This window comes from Balaenoptera physalus, assembly GCF_965194825.1.
Source record: "Balaenoptera physalus genome assembly, chromosome: 2".
NCBI lineage: Eukaryota > Metazoa > Chordata > Mammalia > Artiodactyla > Balaenopteridae > Balaenoptera > Balaenoptera physalus.
The window spans coordinates 174654856-174678028 of NC_138883.1; the positions used below are offsets into that span (position 1 = coordinate 174654856).

The 23173-nt window shown below is 44.3% G+C and overlaps 1 protein-coding gene and 2 long non-coding RNA genes across 3 annotated transcripts in view; 2 read left to right on the forward strand and 1 right to left on the reverse strand.

Annotated features, from left to right (window-relative positions):
• CUBN (cubilin) overlaps positions 1-23173 on the reverse strand; it is a 284343-nt gene that overhangs the window by 132580 nt on the left and 128590 nt on the right. The window contains exons 31-33 of the mRNA XM_082452723.1: positions 22335-22516; positions 17464-17638; positions 15869-16038 (exon numbers count right to left, since the gene is read on the reverse strand). Coding sequence (XP_082308849.1) covers positions 15869-16038; positions 17464-17638; positions 22335-22516 — 527 coding nt within the window. The remainder of the gene's footprint in view (positions 1-15868; positions 16039-17463; positions 17639-22334; positions 22517-23173) is intronic.
• Positions 1-23173, forward strand: part of LOC309656471 — a 518263-nt gene that overhangs the window by 98889 nt on the left and 396201 nt on the right. The window lies entirely within an intron of this gene.
• LOC309656454 lies at positions 4459-7637 on the forward strand. The gene is made up of 2 exons (XR_014261365.1): positions 4459-6799; positions 6990-7637. It is a non-coding gene; the product is annotated as an uncharacterized lncRNA (long non-coding RNA).

The following is a 23173-nucleotide window of genomic DNA, read 5'->3' on the forward strand; positions in this document are numbered from 1 at the left end:
GGCCTCTGGCCACAGCCTGCAGAGAACCGAATCCTGCCAAGGGCCACGTGGTAAGTCACACCGGGGTTCCTGACCCGCAGAAACTAGAATTATTGTTGTTTTGAGCTATTATGTTTGGGGATACGTTTTTAGGCAGCAACAAAGAACCAATCCAGGGGGTGTGAAATGAGGGACTGAGCAAGGAATGAACACTGGAGTTTTTAGGGCAAGGATGTCTAATATCACATTTTAGCTCACCTGCAATATTTAGGCAAAGTCTACCATATAAAAGAGTCTCATGTGTGTAGTATTTTGGAGAAATAAAGAAAAGAGGTCTAAATCCCAACTTTTTCTTAAAAAGGGGTAGAGAGAAAGGGAACGGCCATAAGAAGCAAGAGATAGAGGCCTTGAAATGTAAACAGTGACAAGAACTGGACACCTGGGTGACCACTCCCCCCGCCTCACCTCTCCACACAAGAGTCCCTGGAAATATTATGGGATGATGGGTTTGCCAGGCCTCTGAGTCTCCTTTCCCTCACCTGCAGCGACCCCCTGTGTCACCTTCCACTGAAGGGACCAAAAGTCATTCACGGAACTTAGTGACTTGGAAATTACTTGAGGTCCAAGGGGTGACTGGATGTAGTGACGGGGCAGCCGGAGGGCGGGCTGAGTTGTGTACACAAAGGGAAGAAATGGAGACAGAGTGGCACCTCCACTGCCCTTGGAACCGCTGGCCCTCCCAGAGGAGCTGCAGTGGTGAAGGTGACGTGCCTGGCACGAGATGCGTGTTCAGCGAATGTGTTACCCTGATGGCGAATGCCATTGTTTTCTTTCCTTGTGTCTCCCTTAGTTCTTTGGAAAGTAAAGCTATCACAGCTTGTTCAAGAATTCATAAGATCCCTTAATGTAGCAGGTTGAGTTGGGGATGACAAAGTATCCGGTCTAGTTCAGGAAGAACAGTGATTTCTTTAAAAATCTCTGTGTTCCTCTCCAAACATTTTCCCTACAACACCAAACCCTGCTCCACAGCACAGCTTCAACAATATTCAAAAAGTGGAGGGCTTCCCTGGTGGCGCAGTGGTTGAGAATCTGCCTGTCAATGCAGGGGACACGGGTTCGAGCCCTGGTCTGGGAGGATCCCACATGCCGCGGAGCAACTGGGCCCGTGAGCCACGACTACTGAGCCTGCGCGTCTGGAGCCTGTGCTCCGCAACAAGAGAGGCCGCGATAGTGAGAGGCCCGCGCACCGCGATGAAGAGTGGCCCCCGCTCGCCGCAACTAGAGAAAGCCCTCGCACAGAAACGAAGACCCAACACAGCCATAAATAAATAAATTAAAAAATTAAAAAAAAAAAAAAGTGGAGCTTAAGTGGATGTCAACACTCATACTCGTCTCAAACCACACTGTTCATGGCCTCTCAGCGCGCAGCCTTCACTGACAGGCTGCGTACGGGATTCGGCCCATCTGACATTTTCCATCTGACCAGCTAAGGCCCAGAGGAGAGCACGGTGATCTTAGGTTCATAACACCTGGGAAGCACAGGTACCTCGTGGTCAGAACACCTGGAAGCACTCTGAGAGTCAGAACACCTAGACTCCAGTCCTGGATCCATCTGGGATACTTGTTTGTTCTTGTACTTCAGAAGCTTCTGGTTATGAGTTTCATCATCTTAAAAATGGGGGTAGATAATATGAAGGTAAGTTTCTCCTGTTTCATGATAGGAATGCTCACGCATACATTTTTCAGTGGAATCTGGCAACACAGGAAATGTAAAAGGTAGCTCTTTCACTTCCGGGCGTCTACCCGAGACAAACTCTTGCATGATTGCATTCAGAAATATGGACAAGAATGTTCCTTGCTAAGGGTTGCCATAGTACAATATCAGAAGCAACTTAAATGTGCACTAACAGTACATGGGTACGTGACTCATTGTATGTTGATAAAGTTGATAAAGTGGAATCTTGTATGGTGGCAAAAAGAATGCATTAGATCTGAATGCACCACAGTGTAGAAAAACGTTCAAAACAGATTGCTGGATGAAAAGAGTGGATGGAAGAATATGTGTTAGGTTGTATTATGTTCATCAAATAAATAAATGATACAAAATTATTTACTTGATGAACATAATATATTTACTTGATGTACATAATACAACATAACACATATTTGTAAAACATGCAAAATAATATTACATACTGTATACAGATGCACACATACAATGAAAAAGTACCAAAATAGCCATGGGAATTGTAAACACAATTTCTCATAAATTGGTTTCCTCTGGGCCAGGGGCTGGGAATGGAACAGTGTGGGTTACACATGGGGCCTCACTTTCTCTTCAGGAATGCATTTCTTCTGGGAAAAAAAAAAAAAAGAACTTGAAGCAAATATGGCCAAATATTGAGATTTAGCAAGTAGGATGCTTTTGTTCATGCTATACTTCACATGCGTTGTGTAGTTGATACTTTTCTGTATACTTAAAATATTTCATAATAGAGTTTTCAATTAAAAAAAGAGACTCTAAATAAAGGAAATAATGGGAAATGTAGACTAAGATTTACATATAAATATGCTCTTCAGAGCATTATTATAATAAGAAAAGAATAGGAGAAATCTAAGTGATCAATGATAAGCTAGTGGTTAACTCAGTTCTACGGTGTCCATGTAACTGATTATAGGGCCAAAGAAACTATTCTTAAGAAGAAGCATATTAAATAAGCTAAGTGAAAAAAGGCAGGATACAAAACTATATGCAGTTTTATCTTAACTCTCTTTGTGTATGTGTGTATAAGTGTGCATGTATGTGTTTCTGTAGGAAATGAGCCAAAATGTTAATAGTTTGTCTCTGTATTGCAATATTATGGATGCCATTAATTTCTTATTTTTTTTCTTTTCTGTATTTTAGAAACTTAGTATGAGGAGCATATAAAAATTTAAAATAACATGTATATTTAAAGTGCATAAGTGTTTAGCCAGACAGACATGTGAATGACCCCATACAGAGACAGGAAAATATGCTACTCGTATAACTGTACTGCAGTATCTAAGCCAAGTGGATATTAATGCCATTTAATCTAGCCTTCTGCTGCCTCACAGGAATGTATCAAGGATATGGCTTCTGTTTTAAGATTTCCAAAACATGTGTTAGTTGGCTAATATGTACAACTGTAGTCCAGCCCTCTCTCCAAGCTCTAGGCTCAGCTATCTGACTGCATTCCAGACACCATTGCTGGTATGTTCCATCAACCTTGGAAGTCAATGTCTCAAACTGCAATCATCGCCCCCTCCCCCTAATTCCTCCTGCACCTTCATTTCTTGCCTCAGTAAATGCCAGGAGTACGTACCCGACTGCCGAGCCTTTTTAGGTCCCTCCCTTATCCCCCCGTGGAATGGATCCTTATGGTCTGTTAACTCTTCCTCCGACGTGTCTCTTGGACCCCTTGCCTCCACCTGCCCGCCAGTGTCTTGCTGTGGGACTTCATGCTGTCTTGCCTAGGTCACTGAAGGAGCCTAAAATTTCCCCTGCCTGAATTTGTGTCCCCTGTTAATTCAGTCTCCAAACAACTCCCACTGAGCAAGGAGCTTTCTAAAATGTAAAATCCAATACAAAAGGAAGGCGGAGTGTCCCGATACATTTTAAAACTGTACTGAATAAAGACGAGCAATCACGGATGCCTTGCTTAGCGCCAAGAAGAGTGGCTGGTAGGGGTGTGGCGAGCGGCCCCTCCCCCAGGATCACAGCCCTGGTGATGGAGTGACGCGTGATCCCCTCGCTGAAACACTCATCACTCACAGGCCAAAGCACATGATGAAGCAGGAAAACGAACATTACCTTCCTCAGCAATGTTTGTATTTTCATTTCTAGAAACTGGAATATATTCCCTCAGATCGCTGGAGAGCAGGAGGTGGGAAAATATTCCTACTGAATCTCCTGTCTTCTTGTTTTACTAAGTTTCATCTTGCTCAGGGAGAAAATAAACCAACTATATGTGTGGGTTAAAATTAGTATAAACTGGAGTAAGAAGAAACCATTTCAATTCAAAAGCAAAACACACAGCATGTTTTACATTCCCCAAAGTATGCCAAGGCTTCACCTTAACTTCAGAGCTAAGCTTTCCATGCAAACAAATTATAAACGTATATGAATTTGCTATTATTTTCATTTTCTGCACTATCGCTTTTTTCCTTCTTGACTCATTTGTCAATCTTCTAGAAGGTATCAAAATAAGCCACTTATGAAGTGAAAAAAATTTACTGAGATGATATATCGAAGAGTGTGTGAAAGGTTTTATAATATATTGTTTAAGATTTAAAAAAGTACTTTAAGATAAAATGAGCCTGTTCACAAACTAACCATGACAGTTAGCAATGAACCAAGGGTTACGGATCCACGTCTGTGTGCCTAAGGTTCACAGTTTTCAAAAAGATACGTTTAGACCTTTAACATAGTAGAGTAGTAATAGAAGCAGTAATAGTAGTAATAGAAGCAGTAATAGTAGTAACAGAAAACTCAGGAGCAGCAGCTAACACTCATCTGTACCAGGCACTGTGACTAATGCTTTAAGCATATTTTTAAAATTCCATCTTTCTTTTTTTTTTAACATCTTTATTGGACTATAATTGCTTTACAATGTTGTGTTAGTTCCTGCTGTATAACAAAGTGAATCAGCTATAAGTATACATATATCCCCATTTCCCCTCCCTTGCGTCTCCCTCCCACCCTCCCTATCCCACCCCTCTAGGTGGTCACAAAGCACCGAGCTGTGCTATGCAGCTGCTTCCCACTAGCTATCTATTTTATATTTGGTAGTGTATATATGTCAGTGCTACTCTCTCACTTCGTCCCAGCTTACCCTTCCCCCTCCCCGTGTCCTCAAGTCCATTCTCTACGTCTGTGCCTTTATTCCTGTCCTGCCCCTAGGTTCATTAGAACCACTTTTGTTTTTAGATTCCATATATATGTGTTAGCATACGGTATTTGTTTTTCTCTTTCTGACTTACTTCACTCTGTATGACACACTCTAGGTCCATCCACCTCACTACAAATAACTCAATTTCGTTTCCTTTTATGGCTGAGTAATATTCCATTGTATATATGTGCCACATCTTCTTTACCCATTCATCTGTTGATGGACACTTAGGTTGCTTCCATGTCCTGGCTATTGTAAATAAAGCTGCAATGAACATTGTGGTACAAGTGTCTTTTTGAATTATGGTTTTCTCAGGGTATATGCCCAGTAGTGGGATTGCTGGGTCATATGGTAGTCCTACTTTTAGTTTTTTAAGGAACCTCCATACTGTTCTCCATAGTGGCTGTATCAATTTACATTCCCACCCACAGTGCAAGAGGGGTCCGTTTTCTCCACACCCTCTCCAGCATTTATTCTTTGTAGATTTTTTGATGATGGCCATTCTGATCAGTGTGAGGTGATACCTCATTGTAGTTTTGATTTGCATTTCTCTAATGATTAGTGATGTTGAGCATCTTTTCATTGTGTTTGTTGGCAATCTGTATATCTTCTTTGGAGAAATGTCTATTTAGGTCTTCTGCCCATTTTTGGATTGGGTTGTTTGTTTTTTTGATATTGAGCTGCATGAGCCGCTTGTATATTTTGGAGATTAATCCTTTGTCAGTTGTTTCGTTTGCAAATATTTTCTCCCATTCTGAGGATTGTCTTTTCATCTCGTTTAGGGTTTCCTTTGCTGTGCAAAAGTTTTTAAGTTTCATTAGGTCCCATTTGTTTATTTTTGGTTTTATTTCCATTTCTCTAGGAGGTGGGTCAAAAAGGATCTTGCTGTGATTTATGTCAAAGAGTGTTCTGCTTATGTTTTCCTCTAAGAGTTTGATAGTGACTGGCCTTACATTTAGGTCTTTAAAAAAATTCCATCTTTCTTACAATTCCATTTTGCAGCTGGTAAAATTGAGGCTCAGAAGACATAAGTAACTTGTTCACAGTCACACACTGGGTAGTGTGGAGCCAGTATGTGAACCCCATCTGTCTGACCTCTGATCAATTATCATTAAACCAACCAAAAAGATAAAATCAAGTTTTCTTCACTGACAATAGAATATTGAGAGATCATGATTCCAGGAAGCTAGTGACATGTCCGTCGTCTCCTAGAAAGAAAATCCGGGGAAACAGAGTGGAAGCCACCTCTCTCTTCTCTAGACTTGCAAGCAAGCATCCTCAGTGGCCTTTCAGAAAGTCTTATTTGGGGCCCGGCTGGGTTTTGGAGTGGCTGGCACCTGTCATGCGTTCCACCCCACTGTACATGCACGGGATTCCCAGCATGCTAACGGAGCCGGCTGGAACAAAGTGGGCACAGTGCCCAGGACCAATCACTAAACCTAACACCCAAATCCCCGATTCCTAACGCGGCTCTAGTCTTGGATCCAGATAGACGTCCACTCCTTGTCTTTTCCTGGTCTAACCACAGTCTCATTAGACCAGCATGGCGTCTTTGCTCACCTCGCCCCTGGCCTAATTGGCTTTCAACCTGGTCTTTCCCCTTTACTTCATTTTTAATTCATTCTCGCAACGCGTGTCTACTGCTTGGATTGCCTTGAAGTTTATCGGGGTCAAGACATGTGGTGGATAAGATCAAAGGGCAGAGAAGACATCATTCACATCAGGCTGCAAAGTCCGTCTGGAGCATGAGAGCCCGTGAAATGTATTCATGTGTGGCAAGCAGGAGGAGGGCAACATAGTTGCTAACGGAGCCCCATGTTGGAACGGTAATTGCCGGCGGAGGAAATACTAAGTGACAGGGAGCTGACTCCACCAGGAAATTATCCAAGCTGTTAAAGTCATAAATTTAGGTAAGGAAGGAAAGGGAAATATTGCCCATTACAGCAGCTTTCCTTGCGGGTGGAGGGCGGAGGGCGGAGGCGGCATCGGTTTCCTCCGTGAGAGATGTTTTCCAGCTATGGGCCTCTGAAATGAAATCCCCAATTCACCGCACACATCCCATGCCAGGACTCTTGTCACTCCTGTTTCTTTGTTTTACAGGGTGGCACTCCAGCTCCAAATTTTACAGGAGACAAGAAACTCTCATAATTTGCAGTTGTTGCAAGCAGGGACTCAAAGATTGCTGGAAACGTTGGTATGAAAAGAAATCCAAGAAGCTCATTTTATTTTCACGAATAAACATACATTTAAGGAGCTTCTGAGCTGAAACACAAACAAAGCTTGTGTCTGCAGATTGAGGACCGTGGCTCCAATTCAATGATTCTTTGCTCTGGGGATGTAAAGTATCAGCACGGCTTTTGGTAACTAACTTGGCACCGGCAGGCAAAACGGCTAAGGGGTTACCAAAAGCAAGCCACAAAAGAAAACATTTAAAAGAGATTACTGGAGATCTTCCTCAAGTATCAAATGGAAGGCAAACTTTCTGTGGTGAGAAGTAAAGGAAAAAGGGAAGATATGAGAGGGAGAGAGAAAGAGAGGGAAAGAGACTGCTTTCTGTCATGGATCTATTTGTAAAACAATACATGTTCAAAGAAGAACTGTTGAAGAATTGTTTCTTTGAAGTACTGACTCCTATTATTCCTGTGTCTATTTGTTCGGGTTTGGAAATATCAATGTTTTAAAAGGAAACACATCGTAGGTAGTGTCTTAAAAAAATAAAACGAAACACGGATACTGTGTTTTACGTTTGCCTTGTCCCACCCTGTGTCTTATTGTCAGATCGTGTGAACAACAGGCACTGCAGCTTTGGCGTTGGGGGGGATCTGGTTTTCTTCGGTTCAGATCCAGCACTTTGCTTTCCTTCTCCTAGAGCAGCACGAAGAGCTTCAGAAAGAAAACCGTGACTCATGATGTGCCCGTTTTTTTGTACCAGGTCCCGTAGCCCTAGTGGGTAGTTTCTCCAGATGAGAGGCCGGACCAGGACCGCGGTCTGCTTGCTTTTATCTGTTTCTCACTGATTCTCACCAGGCAGACATTCCATTGTGTTGAGCAAAGAGGATGTTGAAATCAGAGGCCGGGGGTCTCCGGGGGCCAGTCATGCCGCTGATCTGACTTCTCTCTTCCCCTCTCACACTGGCCTACAGCCCGCATTTCTAGGACATCAATAAGAGCTCGCAGAGCTACGTGAATTTAAGGCTCAGGAGAGAGCCTGTGATTAAGCAATTAGGCTGTCAGTGGGAGGTCACTTGAATACTCGGCCTTCGTGAAAGGAAACCTAATGGAGCCGTTTTCGTGCTGACCATACAAGTTCTGTGCAGCCCCTGGGTCCCGCTGCCGCCTTAGCAAGAAGCACTCACAGTGTGTCCTTCAGGAGAGCCAGAGGTTAATGACGCCAGCCACTCACAGGTACTGAGCAAAAAGTGCACACATATTACCAAATTAGTTGAAACCTGAGTGTAAACTGAGCTTTCTGGTGAGCTCCAGATGATGCCATCACCACTTCAATAGCAGCCCAAAAAATCTAGTTTCTCTCTTTTTTTATTACAGCAGCATGAAATTCTAGAAAACATGCTTCTGCGATGTTATCTAAGTTCTCATGTGGCTCAAAATACTGAGATCGAATATCAATAATCATGCCAGGGAGTGAATGAACTCCGCTCAACACGCTCGCAGTTTTCCACTGAAGGCTGGGATGGCTTTCTCTGGCACATGCACACATACCTTCCTGACACTATTCCCTGCATCCTGTCCTACTCCTTACAAATAATTCTGAGAGATGGCTGGGTCTCTAATGGGACTCTGCCACTAACTGCGGTTTATCAAGCACATCACTCTGGCCTCTGGGCCTCTGAGTTCTTACCAGTAAACTAAGAGACTTGGACTGACTAGGTGACCTCCGAGGTTCCTTCCACCCTGTTAATTGTCTGATACTGATTTAGCTAGCGCCCTGTTAGCTAAGCCAGAGGAGTGTGAGTGAGGTCCAGAACTGGGTCGAGATGCTTGCCTCACACCTGTCCATCTCATATTCTCAAAACTCTTCAGGGATGGAGGACTTGGGCCTTTCTTTAAACCCAAAGCCAGAGGATTGGGTTCTACCTGGCAGGAACAGAACTGCATGTTTCTTACAATACAAGCTACATCAACTGAAAAAAAAAAAAAAAAAATCCCAGTCATTGTAGGAGCAGAGACCACAAAAATTCATGTATTCCTGTGTTTGGCCATGCATCTGTTAGTCATTCACGCATCAAACAGACTGGTCCTTTGGCATACAAAGACTGCTGCTGTGGGTTCCGTGAAAGGGGACAGAGGCTGTGTATTACTGCTCCTTGGTTAAATTTTCATCTGTTTCTTCTACTTGCTGAAAATTGTGCCTCTAGTTCCACGCAGCCAAGAGTGATGGCTTAGGGCTCCCTTGGGCTTATGCTGCCTCAACTTGGGACCTCTGGGGACAAGACCTCCTACAAGAAGAGCTCTCTTCCGTACAGCAAGTGGAGTGTGGAGATGACCCCTTAGCCACTGCCCATGGACTTGTGCCCCAGGGGACGAACAGAAGCCCAGTGCTGTGGAGTTGGACTGTGGCCTCCGGAATGAGCCCGCTATTGACATCACCTTCACTACTGACAGACCCTTCGTGTCTGCTCCTCCAACTCCCCCCCTTATTCTCCTCTTCCGACCCACAGACACAACTCAGAACTGGATCCTCTCCCCTAGGTCCCCTCTTTCTGCTTGGGCTCCCCAGGCACTTGATTTTATAAGTGAGCAAACTAGCATCCCCAGGCCGTGCAGAGAGGTGAGTGGCAGTGCTGAGCCTGGAAACGACCTCCTGGCAGCGTCTGGAACATAGTGGGCACCAAAGACCGAATGGACGGATGGAACCCAGACCACCTGGCTTCACAGGATGCCCACTTCGCAATTCATGTTCGAGATCCTAACACTTTTCCCAATATTGATAAATGAAGTGTGGGTTCATCCGAAAAAGAGTTCAGAATGGTTCCAGAGTAACCCTAGTTTTATTCCCCCCCCCTGCTATTTTTTCAGTTGGCCTTTACCCTGTGACAGTCCCCTGTATGCAGACTGTCGTTTTTATATTTTACCAAAATACTTACTCTTACTTTAGGCTTCCTTGCATTTTAGTGCTGGTCCTGCTGTTAATTTGTACCTGGTCTTGATCCTGACCTCTCTGCACCACGACTTTCTTATTTTTCATATAAGCAGATGACAGTAAATTATCTCTAACCTCTCCTCTTCCGATCTTAACATTCTATGTGTCCGTGTGTTTACAACAATAAACACGATGACTTTTAGAAAGAATGTTTCCACTTCTGACAATCCAAACTGATATAGGAGGTTTAAAACCCTGAAGGCTGGTCCTATCCAAGCATAATTTACCTTGGTATTGAATAATACACTTGAGCTCTATTAAAAATCCCATGAACACAAACATTATCTGGCAGCAGCATTGGCAGTTGAATATTTTTCTCTTCGCTAATGACTCTGTCTAAGTAGCAGGACCAAGAAATTAACTTGAATGTCTGCAAAATGAATGACTGGCTTTGTATGAACTTAAACTGCAGAGATATTATGTAAGATACTGGATTTTCGGGGGCATTTCGCATCCAGTGTCCATCTAGCTATAAAGATAGATGGCTGGTGCCTCAATGCCTGGCTTCATGAACCCCTGGACAGCGAAGTCTAACTTGGAACCAAGCTCCCAGCCTCGCCAGTGCATTGCCTGCCTGTTTCTAAACCTCTGCAGACCTCCATCCCCATAATTGGGTCCACTCGGCAACCGTACACAGCAGATCTCTACCCCAACTTCTCCAAACAGTCCTTTTTCACATTTCTTTATCTCTTAGTAAAGGTGAGTTACAAATTGTACAAACAAAAATGACTTAGCTTGTATATGATTTATGCAACTTTCAATATAAATACATTTGCAAATCAGAAAAGAAACCTTATGGTTGGCCATGGCTTCAAATTTCTCATTCTGAAAATATGAAATTTATAAAACCAATCTGGCCCTTCCTCAGGTCTCTGCCCTGAAAACATGACTTCATCATTTACTCCACTGATCTCTTACACTCAGCCGCTCTTTTGTCACCAGCACCCTGCCCTCCCGGCATGCTTAAGCTTCTTCACCACTAAGACAAATAATAATAACAACTTTCCTTTGATCCTGACTTACCACAGGTGATGGCCCTTTATCCCTCTATACCATTCACTTTCCTAATTCTGGGGAAAAGCTGAGAAGCTCCTGTATCTCCTAACCCATCGTGATCTGGAGTCTTCCAGTACTACCCACACCAGTCCTGCTTCTTACAAGGTCATCAAAGACTGAATCTGGCGGCTTCATTTCAGCCTCATCTGCTGGATTTGACACCTCTGCCCACCCACTCTTAAAACTGACTTCACTGTTGGTTTCTATGCTACCATTCTCTTCTGCTTCTCCACCCATCTCCTTGAGTACCCTTCAGTCTCCTTGTCCTTTGTTTCTCCATCTTCCCCCTAAATGGTGATTTAGGGCCAAGAGTTTACTTGGCCCTTTTCTCTTTACAAAATACTCGTATACAGGATTCCATCTACTTCTGTGGTTTTAACAACCATCCAAGTATACAGAAATTATCCTCAAGTGGATATGTCCAGCTCAGACCCCATCCTGAGCACTGAACCCATTTGCTGCACTCTATAAGGGACTCAGTGTAGACCTTCAAACTCAAGTTTCCAAATCAAACTGAGTAGTCTATCCCTTTAGTACTCTCTTAGCCAATGGCATTATTATTTACCCATTCTTCAAGCAAATCGTCTTAACCCCTGCATCTCTATCACCCCTCCCCCTGACCCTCCGCGGTGTAATTAGCCTCTAGGTTTCGGTGGCTACACCAACATGAGCTTGCCGGTACATCCTTTCTCTCCACTCCCAAGGCCACTGCCCAAGGTTTTTCCATAGCTCTCCAGTCAGCCTTTATACCATCCTTCTCTTTCTCTGCCGACCCTAGCCTCACACGGCTGCCTGTTATTATTATAAAACACAGTTTTGAGTACATTACAGAAAACGTTCATCAACTCCCCGCACTGACTATAGGATAATTTCAAATTCTTCACAGAGCACAAAAGAGTTTGTCCAGTTCGGGTGTTCTCTATAGACCCTGGGTCTCCACACGCTCCCCAGCACAGAGCTACAGCCCAAATGTCTGTGCACGCTCGCGCTTCTGTGCACAATCTACCCTGTTCTCTCCCCGGAGCGCCCTCCCCTGGCTTCTGCGCCACATGTCTACTAGTGAAATTCTGCCGCGTAAATGTCATCTTCGGTGTGAAACCTTCTCTGGCTTCCAGGCCCAAATGAATCACTCCTGTCTCCTCGTGATCATTATTACAGTTTACTGAGTCCTGGGTCCACGAAGTGCTTGGTGCTGTGCTAGCAGAAAGGTTCATAGACAGGGTCTTCTTTTACCGAAGACCTGGAGGCTCAGGATCCTAAGCTGGTTGCTCCGAGTATTCCACAGCACCGCCTCCACCACTGCCCCTGGCACGTGCCTCTCTGGGGATGCCCACCATCCGCGTCATGGTGACTAGGGCTGGCATGGACGGAGGGCTTTCTGTGTGACAAGCGGATCACCGACATGACCTCCAGTATCCCAACGACAAATCTGACACAGATACTCTTACTGTCCCCGTTTCACAATTAAGGAAACCGAAGCTGAAAGATGAGCTTTCTCCCAGGCGACTCAACTAGAAAATGGCAGAATTCAGGCTCAGCCCCAGGGCCACCCGACCACAGAGCTGGATTTCTCAAGCACAGCGCTGTGGTGAGCCACACGGCTGGTGCAGTTCGCTTTCTATATCCATGTGCCGCTCCAGTGCTTAGCAGCACCTGCTTCTCATACTCGCATCTCCCCGCAGGCGGGGCTACCCCAGCTACTTCATGCGGGATCCCCTGATCCTGACAACTTGTTTGGACTATTACATTTTGTATTTTACCGTATCTGCCAGACGGGACTCCTCCCAACACCTGTATGTGGGTTTATTTTCTTATCTCCATGCCTAATGACCAGATTATATTTGAGGTTTTACTTCCTCCTGTCTGTTTCCTCTGGCTACAGTTTGTGAAGTCAAGCCCAGCTGTGTGCTGAGATATGGCGCTGGTTACGAGAAAGCCCAGTCTGTGTATTTCTATCTCATGCAGGTGGAAAATCCTACTCATGACCCCAGGAGGGAAAAAATGCAGCCATGCTGGGTGTGCCTTTGACCTAGGCTTTGTTTTGTTCACACCTTTGCATGCTGAATCTTATGGATTAGGGACTTTACCAAAGAGAAGAAACTGTACCTGGAACCATACAGACCGGGAGAAAGTGATGGAGAATTGCCCAGCAGAGACAAAACTGTAAGGCAGACAAGCTGTCTCTGGCCCATTCGACCTTCTCTTGAAGGCACCTCTACTGCTTCAATGCTTTATTTCACCTTCATGTTTAAAGGTTATTTTAGGAGAGTACAGAGTTCCTGGTTGATAGTTATTTTCTTCCTTCAAATTTAAGATACCAACTCTCGTCTTTTCTCTTTCCGGTTATCACTGTTGAGAAGTCAGCATTCAGTCTGCCATTTCCTAAAAGATTATCTGTTCACCCGCTCACCTACTCTCCTGGATGATTGTTACATTTTTTTCTTTATCTTTTAGATAAAGATTAAAATCTTTAAGTTTTCTCAGATAAGTATGTCTTTCTATTTATCCTGCTTGGCTGTATACAGGCTCCCTTGGGATTCCTGTTTTTGTAAATTGATGTCTCTCATCAGTTTTGGAAAAGCCTTAGTCATCAGCTCTTCAAATATTGTTCCTGCTCCATTTCTAAATGTATTTAAATGTATGTTACATCTTTTATATGTGTCCTATATTTGTCTTAACCTCTATTCTGTATTTTTCGTCCTTTTGCTTTGTTTTGTTTTGTTTTCTTGGATAGATTCTTCTGATATCTTCCAATTCACTTGTTCTCTCATCTCTGTCTAATTTGCCTAATATACAAAAAACAAACAAGCAAAACACCCCAAACCCTTCCACTGAGATATTAATTTCAGCTTCTGTGTTTATCCACTTTAAATTTTTCAGTTTTTAAAAAAAAATATTTGCAATGTCACTTTTTATGATTTGCAGTCCTTGCTGAAAGTTTTAATTTTGACTTTTATCTCCATAAGCTTAGTAACCATAGTTGTTTACTAACCTGTGCCTGGTAATTTTAGCACCTGGCCTATCAGTGTTTATTTCCATTGTCTGTTATTCATGTTATAACTCATTTATGTTGCATTGTCTCCTCCTATATATAAATATCTTTGATAGTGTGCTTGCTGTTGCATATGAAAATTATTGGTAGAAATGAGGTCTGGGATGATTTCATCTCCCTTTGAAGAAGAGTTTAAATTGCTTTGGCCAGATGTCCAAGGCCTAGATGCATTAGCAATGCAAGGTTCCTCTCATTATTCCATGGCTTGAGATTTAGGGAGGCCACTCAGGTGAATCGACACTTGGATGCAGTCTTCCTGAAAGCTGTTACTTTCATTTTACCTAGGATTTAGGAGAGTTTACCAGGACCCACACCGTACTCAGGTCCTGGACTCAAACTTTGCTCCTCTTTGCCCTGAAAGGCTCTGAGAAGTGCCACTAACTCCTTCTGGATCAGCAAATGCCCCACGGGCAAAAGCAATCCCAAGTACCAAGCTCACATCTCTCTTGGATATTAACTCAGAAATTTCACACTACCTTGTGAGTTCCTTGTTGCATTTAGGAAAATGTTGTAAAATATCATCCAAAGTTTCAAAATTGTCTTTGTCAGGAGAGTTACCATTATGGAAAGTGGATGTCCTACACCTTAAGTTTGGTGTAGGACATAATGCTTTGCCAATTTAGACTCTGAAGATTCATGTTAAAAGGTTAATACATAACCATAAATCAAATGAACTTTTAAGTAGATTAATGATTTAATCTTGTAAAATAATACTTGAAATCATACTGTTAGCCTGGACTACTTTGAAAATTATGAAACAACTTTTGAATTTTCCTGAGTTAAATTTGAAAGCTAGCCAGTTGGAATTTGTATAAGAAATGGTCAGGAAACTAAAACAGAAAGATCCATTAGCCAAGAGGATCTGGTTTATATTTGAATGAAATATCTCTAAATACAAATGAAAGATGGAAAACCTTGTGTTAAAATAAAATCAGGTAACCAAAAAAATTAAATTAAAGACAAAAAGAAAATTTCAAAATACAACCTCATTCACCTTTACATTAAACATATAGTTTCAGGTGAAAATGTATTAAACCTGTTGGTAGTGATGGAAACTTTTTGTCATTGAACCAACTAACTATATTGAACCAACTATATCCCTTTTCCTCCACCCCCTGTCTCCCCATCTAGTCTGTTCTATCAGACACTGATTTGTTCAAGTAGCAGATCAAGATATCCTGATCTCAAGAAAAGTAGAACCCTGTGAGAACCCCCAGAGAGTTAATAATAATTGATTTAAAGTGGTTATGATAAAACCATGATCATAATCCACTAAACTTTCCTAATCTCTCTTGCAGCCACTTCTGGCCAATGATCTGTAAGGGGGCTTCTGTAAAAATTTTGCTTTCTTGATTAAAAAAAAAAATACAAAATAGAAACAACTAACACTATTCCTTCTCGTCTTCTTCAGATCTGAACTTAGGATGTTCCAAACTGCTGCAGCCATTTTTGGACCATGAGGTAACAACCACAAAATGAAAAGCCAATTCACTAAGAATGGTAGAGCAGAGACTGAGTTGCTAAACAAACCTCCTGGTTTATATTTAGGTAAAAAATAAATGTCCTTATATTTTAAGTTGCTTATAGTTGAGTTTCCCATGATTTGACATAGAAAACATTCATGACTAACACATTCACTAAACATGCTCTTATGGCAATGTTTTGACCCAGGTCTGACTGGAGACAATGCTTGAGATTTGTGTCACTTACCATAATACAAGAGTCCTGAGGTTCAAGGTCAAAGTCAGTGAAGTTCAAGAGAACACGGTGATGTTTTTCCACCTGAATGACCCATGCACAGTCTGTGCTGCTCCTATAAGGACTGGGGTAATTTGGAGAATGAATCTCTCCACTGGGAGCTTGGAAAATGCCACCACAACCTGTAGATGGGAGACCCAATTCAATAATGAGAGGAATCCCTGATGCACAAAACTTTACACCATTACCCGGGAGCACAGAACGATATGCTACTTTGTTTGACTACCATTTTTATGTAGTCTGTGCTAAACATCCTGAAGAACTGAATGTTCACCATTAATTCATGCATCCCAACAAAATGAAGAAGTATGCCTAAGAAAAGACTTCAAATACTTTAAATACTGATGCCAAAGGTTATTTTAAAAATACTGAAAAATAATGCAAATAAAATCATATTTTTGCAAAGCCATGAAATGCCTCTTCATTGTTCTCTAAAAATATAACTGTAAGAATAACACATCTCCTTCTAAGAATTTTGATAATTCAGTAGTGTACGCTTTTATAAATTACTTAACATCTGTCTTTTAAAATTTAATATTCTGGACCTGTACAGTCATTCAGTTTTTTTAATTCCTATGATGTAATCAAATATCTATCAATGTCTAACTCTATGACCCATCATTTCTTGGGTTTATGATAATATAAACTAATAATGGGAAAATTCAGTATTATTTTCTGATAATTGAGAATCATTTTTGGGTAATCTAAACACCATGTAAATATAATTTTCATTAAATTCATGCACCATTAACTTTAGGAAAGCTCTAGTATACTTACTATATCACCTTTGGCCTACAGAAGTGGGGCCATAAGGCAGCCTGGAGTCATGTCTTTGCTTTGGCATTTTTTAGCTGTGTGACTTTGGACAGGCCACTAACTACCCTAAGCTTCCATTTCTTCATCAGTAAGATAAGGACAAGAAATAATCTTCCCTCAGAGGGTGGTTGTGAGGATTAAATGAGAGAGTCTTTGTAGAATAGTTAGAAAAATGCCTGACATACAGTAAGCGTTCAATAAACGTTGCTATTATTAGTAGCTGCATAGATTAACATCTGCTAAAAGATTTTGTACATTAATACTTTATTTTTAAAACTCTGCAACAGGTAATTTATTTAGACAGCCTAAGATCTTGGGCAGAAAGTCACTATATAACAAAAGGTAATAATTCCTTGAAATTCACAAATTTAACGGTTGCAGTTTTGGTATTTGCCAAGCATCCAAATGCGTGGCATAAAGTAATTTACCGCTTTGTCGATGCCCAAATTGAGGCTGGTGAACAGGCAGAAGTCCCTTGGAGAGAAAGCGAGTCTAACCAACCACCCTGCTTCTGCTTTCAGCATGGGTGTGCACACTTGCATGGGCTGGTTCTCACATACGAGGTGACTCTTTGGAAGTTAAACTCTCTTTCTCAGGGAAGCGTATGTGCCATTAGAGAAGTCACAGAGCTGTGACGGAGGATGTAGCCGTCACATCGCTCTCTAAACACTTCGTGAAATTTAACGAGGGCTCAGCCTAAGCATTTTGAGACAGCTCCTTGGTTCACCCACCTCCAGGGACCGCTCTCCATGAGATATTGAAGCCTCTCCCATTTATGGACCAGTCAGTCTTGAATCGGATTGCCAGCTCATTTCCAGTGCTGGAGACCTGCATGGGATTCTCAGACGATCTTTGCACACACAGCTGGGCTATCCTGGGAGAGTGGAAATCAGGGCCTCCATAGATCTATGATGGGACGGAGAAAAAAAGAACTTGAGAGAGATATTTAAGCAATTACAAGCCTTCCGCTGATTCCCCTTTAGCACCAGCGTGTGGATCCTATTATCAGCAGAGATTGAAATCTCAGCCTCCCCACGTGGGGATACACTGTAAACTTGAGCTGGATTTTCCAAGGCACTCCCTCTGCCCTCGTAACACACAAGTTCAACCGCCCATGAAATGCCTGCTTGTTCCCTCAGCCAGAGCTGCAGAGCTGAACTGAGTAGATTATCCCAGACTCTCCCCTATCTCCCCTTCCCCTCTTCCAAGTCCATATAGGATCCCCTGCTTTCTTTGGCAGAGGCATGTGGCAGATAATCCGGTATCAAGTCTGATTTTCTAACTCTTCTGGGTGCATAGGAATAGCCTTAGCATAAAGCTATTTTGTTTGTTCACTGAAGGCTATTGATCACTGCTACATTTTTAGGATTTTCCACTTTGCAGCCCGAATGCTTTACAAGATCAGGCATTTAATATGATATTTCTGCCCCTTCAGAGGGAGTGAAAACGTAACCTCTATCAGTGTGTTCTGCGATCCCCCAGGGAGGGAGTCCTACAGGCCCCTCTGTACCTTCTCCTAGCACAGACGCTCACAGGCGCAAGATGGAGAGCATTCAGCTCCTGCTCGGGAATCACCCTGGACTCTGCCCCGCTAGGTCCACCCCACTTGTCCCGGGGTCTCCTAGGCTCCTCCAGTTTGCAGCTATCGGGCTGGATGCAATACCCCGGCGACACACTCCTCGTGGCAACTCTCCGCTGGATCTCACGTCCAGCATCTTGCAGGAGGTCTGGCCCGGCCCAGGGGCGCCTCCAGGAGGCCTCACACACAGGTTTCTCAGGGGCCCCTTGGACAACCCGTGTGCGGGGGTGTGGGGGGAAGATAAGGATCCCACAGAAGGTGTAGCCCCCCGATCTTCGATCCTGCCACACTTGCGTTAGTGCAAGAACCACCAGTTTTGCTGACAGTTCTCAGGCACGCTGGCATCTGTGCCCTTCCCCCTCCCGGCTGGAACCGGACCCGGGAAAGGTGGCCCAGTGGGTGCGTGGGTGCGTGTGGTGCCCTGCCCACCCCGACTTGCGCCGCTCTCCCACCCGAACATCTCCCCACCCTGAGGCCCCGCGCCCCTGCCCCCCACCCCGCCCCCCGGCCCCACCCCGAGGGCGGCTTCTGACTGATGTGGGCATCACTCAAGTGTCCTCGGGGAGGGCAGCGAGAACAAGCAGCCTACTCTCGGCGAAGAGTGTGTGATTTGAATCCATAATGATTTCTTTGTCTGATTAATTCCCCCCAGCCATGCGGGAAAGGCCGGAATGAATGAAACCACTGTTCCAGGAGCGCCCAGCGCAAGGGCTGTAATTGCAAAGGAATGAAGCGAGCCAACCGCTTGGTGCTGATTTTCACTAGGAGGAGCTCTGTTTGTGTGGCCCCCCAAGTCCCATCAGAGGCAGGACTGGAGGCAGAGCCCCGTGTGGCCCTTCCCACGTACACATATGCAAATGGCACAAACCGCACTGCTTCTGGTTTAGCACCCTTGAGATTCCCCTGCCCCCTGGCCTGGGGCGGAGCTCTGAGCCCGAAACCCACAGCCTGGGCTCCCAATCGTCCACCCCACGAGCAGCACATATTTGGACAGAACGCTGAGCGCAAGCGTTTAGTTCTAACAAAGAAAACTTGCACGTCAGCAAAATATTCTGGTTTCCCTGCTCAGGGTCCCCTTGAGATCGCAAACAAAATGGGTATGAGTCGGCCGGGCCTAGAAGCCTCCAGAAGAGTAAACACTGCCGCTTTTGACATTCTTTGCTTTCCCTCTTACTGAGCCGGGTTCACAGAGACAGCGGGGGAGAGACCAGCGGAGGCTAACGGCCCGCAATGGTCTGGGTTCACTGCGCTGAGGAGTGGCTTTCCTTTCCTGCTCTGTGCTGTTCAGGCTCCTTTCTCAGAGACTGAAGTGAAATCAGCCAGTGTTTCTCTAACTGAAACAATACAATGGTACTTTCCGCTTCCACAAATTAAAACCAATAGTTAGCACATGACTCTTCAAAAGAGGAAAAAGATGGAAAGAATTTCAGGGTGTGCTTCGTTGGATTACAGCATATGACTCAACTTTGTGGGAAAAAGAATTGCTCTGATGATCAGAGATTAAAAAATGTGTTTTTAGCCAACGCTCAGGATATAGAACATTTCAAAGCCTATGGTTTTAATCTGTTTTGAACAGTTCTTTCTGCTCTGTTAGCTCCATTTACTGCTACAATCAAGTCAGCATTCCAGGGTTATGAGTAACCAAGCGGCCGTTGCTTAATGCAACTGGCCGCTCTCCGGACATTGCTTTTTGAGAGAAAAATAGATGGGCTCTTGGTTAGATCAGGTGAACCTCAGGTAAACCGGATACCTGGAGACAGTGAGGCCCTACTGGGCTCAGAACAGGACGGGCTGATGAACAGGACGGGGACAGATGGGTGGAGAAAGTCAGCGATGTTTCCAGGCCACACACCCACCTGGGGTAAAATACTGTGAAACCTGTTGCTAACATGTCATCAGCGTCCATGTGACAAGGGATGGATATAATCATTTTATTGTCATTAACCCAAATTGATGACAGCACCTTCTTGAGTATTTGCAGAGACGTCAAACAAGGTTTGGAGGGAAAAAGTCAGGGGGTTCACTCACTTCAGCCTTAAGAAAAAACTTGCCCAAATATTTAAGGGCTTCAAAATATTCCCTCAAACCCTGGTTGGATGGGCCACGGGAGCCCACCTTGTCCTGATACAAATAAGCCCCAAGCAGACCGCAGCCTCTCATCACGGTCCTTTCTGTGCAGGACCCTGTTTGAACGCTGCTGCCCGGAGGCCTTGTGCTGTCCCTCTGTCCCCAAGGCTGCTCGCAGGGAACAGGCCTGCCCTTTGCTCTCTCACATAATGGGTGGGACAAAACCAAAGCACAATGAACCCATTTACATGTTGCCAAGTAGGCAACAATCACACGAGCTTTGCAATATGAAATTGAAGGGTGAGGAACGTGTCACGTTACCGTGGAACACTCGGCTGCCAGCCCTTTGTGCGGGTTAAGGGTTTTCATGCGGCTGAGAAATCTGGCCCGCGGGAGGGAGCATCTCGACATTCCCCACGTGAGCGTTACTCCTGCTTCACAGTCTGAGCTGAGCGTCAGTTTCGTGAAATTTGGGGGCCACCCTATTCTCTCCTCGGAAGAAACTGGTCCTCTTCTGAGCTGGAGTGACGCCTGGGCGGCCGGACTTACGTGAAGACAGGGTTCGGGTTGCACGCAAGGACTCACCGGCTCTGTCTCCAGTCCCGCTTACTGCAGCATCGTCCTTCTTTGCAGAGACTCGAGCTGCTAAACGTGACTCCAGTGACACCGCGTCTACTCAGTGAGGACGTGATTTGAGAACCCCACTTCTTTTCAAGGAGACAACTTGGTTTGTAATTAAATAAGGTTTTTAAGTTTTGAAGTTTCCTATACAGTCCTGTCAACAAGCCGCTCCTTTCAGTACCTTGCACACTGCCCACATCTGTCCTTCTACACCGGCTGACGTGGCGTGTGCAGCGGGGACGGATTCAGTTCTCAGCTTTTCCACTCACTATCCTTATGGTTGTGGAAAAACCCAGCAATCTTTCTGAGCCTCCGTTTTGACAACAGTGAAATGGGGAGCGGTAATATCCCCCTCTTACCTCACAGGATTAGTTAACATTCAAATGGGAAAATGGATGTTGACATCCCTTTGCAAATCACCACCATAAGTGTACATTATCACTGCACAACAACTGGAGATGTGCCGCTTTCATTTATCCCACAAATGTATATCAAGTGTTTACTATTTGCCAAGTGCTCTATGGCTCTGGGGGTATAGCAGTGAAACAAAACAAAACAGAACAAAAACAGACAAATACCCAGCCTTCGTGGAGTTCAAGTTCTACTAGATACAGAACCTTGTCATGAGGCAGTCCCTACGGCTGAGGCGATAGGAGTTTCATGTGTACTTGGAAATCATCTAATGACTAGATTCCTGCAACAAACAGCTGATTATAACCGATTCTCAAGGGCCATCTTAATTACCCGAGATAAAGCCGTTGCAGCAGTGTCGGAAAAGCTGCGGGCGCTTCCCCAGCCCCTGCCGTGTCCTACCCGGGGCACCCACATCTGCTTTACACTCTGCCGCCCACTGCCTTTCCCAAGGGAGCTTTCTCAGGCTGCAGGGGTGGGGCACTGACGATCCCAGGTTCCCTCAGCGGGCACGGGAGCTGGGGGACCAATGCCTTGTGTCCTCAGAGGGAAGATTCCGAGGAGCAGACCTCCTAGGACCTCGGGGGTCGCAGCAGGATTAAGCCCACGTCGCCCACAGGGGCTCCCTTCCTTGGCTCTCTCTCCTCAGCCTCCCCCCCACGGTTGCCTCCCTTCTGCCGCCTGGTACCACCTCCTAATTACACGACCTGCCACCCAGCCATTCGGGCACTGCTCTTAGGGAAACCCAAACTGAGATAGGAACCCCATTTGTCTGCAAGCATCATTCACCAAGGGCTGATACTCATCGAAACGTCTAAGAAAACAACACTGCTGGCCCCTGGAAAGAATTTAGGGTTTTCTGCAGAGTGATTTCCAGCTCTACCCCAAATCCAATAACGTGCGGAAAACTATCTAAATTCCTACCTCCAGGACATCGAAGTTGCAGCTTGCGTGATACTCCACATCAAAGTCATGGATGGTGAGCTGAACAGAGCTCCCAGGGGCTGTGCGGATGTACCAGATACACTCCTTGTTGGCGGGGTACCTGTTAGGGTAGCCGGGGCTACTGAAGGAGCCCGTGTCCCCAGACAACTCTCCGCCACAACCTGTGAAAAGAGCAAGGCTCAGTCAGTTCAAAGAGGGCATTGGCCACTGGGAAAAAGTCAAAAATCCAGCTACGCAAAACATAACTCAAAATGCACGATGCCTAGTTTAGGAGAGAAGTTATAAAGTCATAATAAAGTTATAATGAGCAGTTATATAACAATGAGAAAAAACCATGGCTACAGCTTATTAAATTCACTCTTTTAAAAAAATTGATTATATCATTTGGTGCGATAATTCGCAGCTCTTATTCTCACCACGTCAAACCTTTGGTAATATTTTCAAAACGTCAACCTAATTTTTAGATCTTCTTCATTATATATAGGTAAGAATTTCCTGGTAGGAGGTACAATAGACTGTATGAGCAGTCAACGCCAGGTTGCTTGGTCTTCAGTTTCCTTGTATCTAATGCATGATTTCTAAGTCCTTTCAGACCTAAGATGTGGACTTCTAAGTGCTAAAAATCCTTACCTTTGTATGAGAGACTGTAGGAAATTTAAATATATATATATATGATATGTCTACAAAAAACCTTCACAGAGATGTTTATAGCAGCCTTATTCTTAATTGCTAGAACTTGGAAGCAACCAAGATGTCCTTTAGTAGCTGAATTAGATAAATAAACTGTGGTCCATCCAGACATGGGATATTATTCAACA